This window comes from Sinocyclocheilus grahami, unplaced genomic scaffold (assembly GCF_001515645.1).
Source record: "Sinocyclocheilus grahami isolate Dianchi unplaced genomic scaffold, SAMN03320097.WGS_v1.1 scaffold297.1, whole genome shotgun sequence".
Classification (NCBI taxonomy): Eukaryota; Metazoa; Chordata; class Actinopteri; order Cypriniformes; family Cyprinidae; genus Sinocyclocheilus; species Sinocyclocheilus grahami.
In genome coordinates this window covers 1,224,968-1,229,162 of record NW_015505476.1, presented here as the reverse complement: position 1 = coordinate 1,229,162, position 4,195 = coordinate 1,224,968, and the positions used below count along the sequence as shown (strand labels likewise).

The 4,195-nt window shown below is 39.1% G+C and overlaps 1 protein-coding gene across 1 annotated transcript in view; it reads right to left on the bottom strand.

Moving 5' to 3' along the window:
* Positions 1–4,195, bottom strand: part of LOC107601026 (putative thiamine transporter SLC35F3) — a 57,464-nt gene continuing 53,269 nt past the window's right edge. The window contains exons 4-7 of the mRNA XM_016293042.1: positions 2,235–2,484; positions 1,374–1,470; positions 1,190–1,279; positions 1–515 (exon numbers count right to left, since the gene is read on the bottom strand). Of these exons, the coding sequence (XP_016148528.1) occupies positions 277–515; positions 1,190–1,279; positions 1,374–1,470; positions 2,235–2,484 (676 nt within the window). The 3' untranslated portion in view covers positions 1–276. The remainder of the gene's footprint in view (positions 516–1,189; positions 1,280–1,373; positions 1,471–2,234; positions 2,485–4,195) is intronic.

Below are 4,195 nucleotides of genomic sequence, written 5' to 3'. Positions count from 1 at the left end.
GCATTTAAAGATAAACTATTAACCCAATGGCCCGTATGTTGGTAGTTTGAGACCCCCGCTCTTGAGTTTCAAATAAAGACCCAAGTCATTGTTCAAATCCACTTACAGTTGGGAGAACTGCAAAACATGATTTGCTTTCAGAAAGCTTCTGTTGTAATGTGCACGATGGTAAATTATGGCCTATGGAGCCTTGTTGACTGAGAAATATTATGGAATGAATACTATTTCCAGCATCGTCCAGTCACTGGACTTTGAACGGGAAAAGGTAAATGCGTGTCAGTGGGAAAATGTGGACATGGAGGTCCTGGCCCGTCGGGTCCATTTGAGTCCTGAGCTGGTTGCAGTCTCAGCCGGCTCAACAGGTTGTTCCCGCTTTCTGAGTTTGGTGCTGAGCTCAATCAAACACTGATCCCAGTCCTCTGGTAACAGCAGCATCAGGAAGCCCAGACAGATGATGAACACAGCGATGAGTCGCACTGTGTTGAAGTGGATATCACAGGTGTACAGGTCCACCACTGCAACATGAACCAAACACACATTTAGAGCCAATTTAATCCAGCACAAACGGTCTAGATGAAGTTACAATGACTGTCCACTTTCAACTGGCTCAAAAACGGGTTTCCAAAAGTTAAAATCTTTTTTTTATTTTTTCATTATTTAAAATGATTTTTAACAGTAACACAACACTTTTTAACAGTAACACAAACCATACAGTATAATGAGCTATGAGTGTAATATAATGACAAATATGATAATGTATGCTTTTGGCAAACTATCCCTTTAAATCAGTCAGTAGCACTTCTGATTACTGATCATATACAGGTGCAGGTACAGGTACCTGGTACAGTACAGTAAATGAACATACTTTCCAGAAGGCCAACAATTCACTAAAAATGTTTTTTTTATTGGTCTTATGAAGTATTCTAATTTGTTGAGATAGTGAATTGGTGGGTTTTTGTTAAATGTGAGCCAAAATCATCACAATTAAAAGAACCAAAGACGTAAACTACTTCAGTCTGTGTGCATTGAATTTATTTAATACACGAGTTTCACAATTTGAGTTGAATTACTGAAATAAATGAACTTTTCCATGACATTCTAATTTATTGAGATGCACCTGTACTTCTGTGAACTAGTTTGCTTTTACAATTTATTATAATTTTTTTTACTTTGAACAAAATGAACTCACTTGCATTGACTGGGACACTCAGCACAATGCCAAGTGAAATCAGTGTAGGGTATGTAATAGCAATGCCAAAATTCACCAGAATATTGAACGCTGTAAAAGAAAAAAATGCACAGTAAATGTCAAATACAATTGTGTGCATATTATATGTATAATACACCTTTTTTTCTGTCAGTATTTTATCTACCAAGTAAGAGTCCAGCTACTCCACACAGGTAGGCCCAGGGAAGATCAGCTATGGATGTGAAGTACTCAACATGTGGAAAGTAGATGCATTTAGGAATCTTTAAGATTACTTACAACAGAACAGCAATGCATTTTATGGACGACCGTTTCGTGAACCTAGGAGAGGAGGTCATTCTGACTTTGCTATGACAATCTGGCGCTTCTGAATCAGCTACTGTTTTGTTATTAGTTTAAGTATTTGCTATTGACTGTTCAAATGCGGAGTTTTGCACAGTGTGTGTGTGTGTGTGTGTGTGTGTGTGTGTTTGTGTTTGTGAGAAAGAGAAACAGGAACACACAGAGACAAAGAAAATGTTACACAGCACTTTGGTTCCTTTGAGATGAGAAAAAAAAAATGGGAACAGGAAGTAGGTGAAAGGAGGAACACAAAGGAAGAAGAGAGGAAAAGGTGATTGTAAAAGCAAATTATTGTACTGTGATGGCACTGCTGACTCATGGGATTACACAGCAGAAGACATCCAGAGAGAACAACACCTATCTATCTATCTATCTATCTATCTATCTATCTATCTATCTATCATTAAACTCTTTTAGCAACACTTCGGTGATTAATCATTATGAAAAAAGTATGTCAAATCAATATCTAGAGTTTTATTCATCTATCCAACAATCCATCCATCTATCTATCTATCTATCTATCTATCTATCTATCTATCTATCTATCTATCTATCTATCTATCTATCTATCTATCTATCTATCTATCTATCTATCTATCTATCATTAAACTCTTTTAGCAACACTTCGGTGATTAATCATTATGAAAAAAGTATGTCAAATCAATATCTAGAGTTTTATTCATCTATCCAACAATCCATCCATCCACTCACTCACCCTGACGCCCATGAAGCGATCCCGCAGTACGATCCAGGACAAGAGAAAGACGAAGGCCTTGTTACAGCAGAAGAGGGCCGATACATCGGTGCTGTTGATCTTTCTCAGAGCCTGAAGGTATAGGTAGTTTGTCATAATACACAGCAGGCCGAAAGGGGCCACTTTAGTGAGGAACACCTTTGCCGTCAGTCCATCATCCCCAAAGAACCGACAGCACTCTCTGAAATACCACAGAGACAAAAAAATAATTAATTGTCCTCTGCACATAATGCACATTCGATCTACCTTGTGTACATTAGGCTACAATTCAAAACTATAGGGTCAGTACATTTTCAAAAGGGAAATTAACACTTTTATTCAGCAAGGATAAATTAAATTCATAAAAAGTGACAGTTGTAGAGCCCTTTTCAACCTTAAAGTGTTTTTCTAAATTGAGATTTTCTCATTTCTATATTCATATATAAAATGTGGAATATGGATTCATATTTTGGAATCGCTACTGACACTTCTTATGGAAAGTGTGTCCTTTATTTTCTTTGAAACTCATATTTATTTTATATTTACAAAGGTTTTAATACTGAAGTGCAGTTTAAAATAAACAGAAAATGTCTGCAGCAGCGCTGTTTTATCATACTAGACACATTTGAAAGTTCTGTTATAATGCTACTCTGTGCGGTCGTCACCGGTCTATTAAAACGCACAACATATTAAAGCGTCTTTGGTGTTTCCATGTTTACTACAAAACAAAACCGGAAATCGAGGGGTTATGACGTCATTGGCAGGTGACACAATGACACTATGGACACGGTCCGTGTCACTAGTTAAATAGTATGATGCGATTAAAATTTTTCCTTTTTCTTTGGAGTGTTACAAGCTCTTGGTGCATAAAGAAGATCTGTAAAGTTGTAAAGACTAAAGTTTCAAATCCAAAGAGATATTCTTTATAAAAGTTCAGAGTCAGCCACACCCCCCTAAAACGGCTCATTCTAACACGCCCCCACATATCTACCTCACTATGTGGGAAGATTTGCATAACGCCGCCCAAATGTTCACGCTAAGAAAGAAGGCGTAACTTTTAGTCTCACTGTAGTATTGTTGCCGCTGCAGCCATGTCGTGAAGACTGTGTGTGCTTCGTTGTGAAAGCGAAACTACTTTGTTTGGTCTTCCAAAAGAGGACGATATCCGCTTCGTAATGCCTAAAGCTGATCTGTGCTGTTCGCTGAGGAAATACATCAACTTTCACCGTGGACAAAGCGGAATCCAGCCCGGGGTCCGTCACATGTGGTTGCCGCTCATTCGTCGGATCTTGACCCCGCCGACCTCAGCTCACTCTAGCCTGGCCTCAGCTCACTCTATCCCGGCCTCAGCGCACGCTAAGCCGGGGCTTCCCCTCACGCTAGGCCGCTGTGTTTTTCATTGTGAAAGCGAAACTACTTTGTTTGGTCTTCCAAAAGAGGACACGACTACAAATCAGTGGTATTTACAACACTGTTCCAGAACAGTTTAACCCAAATATCCAGATGTGTGCAGCACATTTTATGGAGGACTGTTTACTGATCCTGGGAGAGTAACGTTAGACTAAAATGCCGGCAGTTCTGACTCATGTAAGTACGTTTTCATTTAAATGATTTGCCACTGATGATTCAAATGCGAGTTTTGGGCAGTAGAGTAGCACTTGTTGTTTGTCATTTCTCTGATCACAAATGCAGACAGAATTGTTTGTTTACGCGGCGCAATGCAATGCAACGCAACGTGTAAAAAGACAGTATAAGTCATTATAATCAGTAATGATGTCCCCACTCGATGCAACAAATGCCTCGTTTGTAATGGGTTTTAATATTTATGTCTCATTGCTCGGGCCAGGACACGGCATCAACAGTATGTGAGGGGCGTAACATTTCCGGCACACGCTTGAGGTATTCGGCCAATC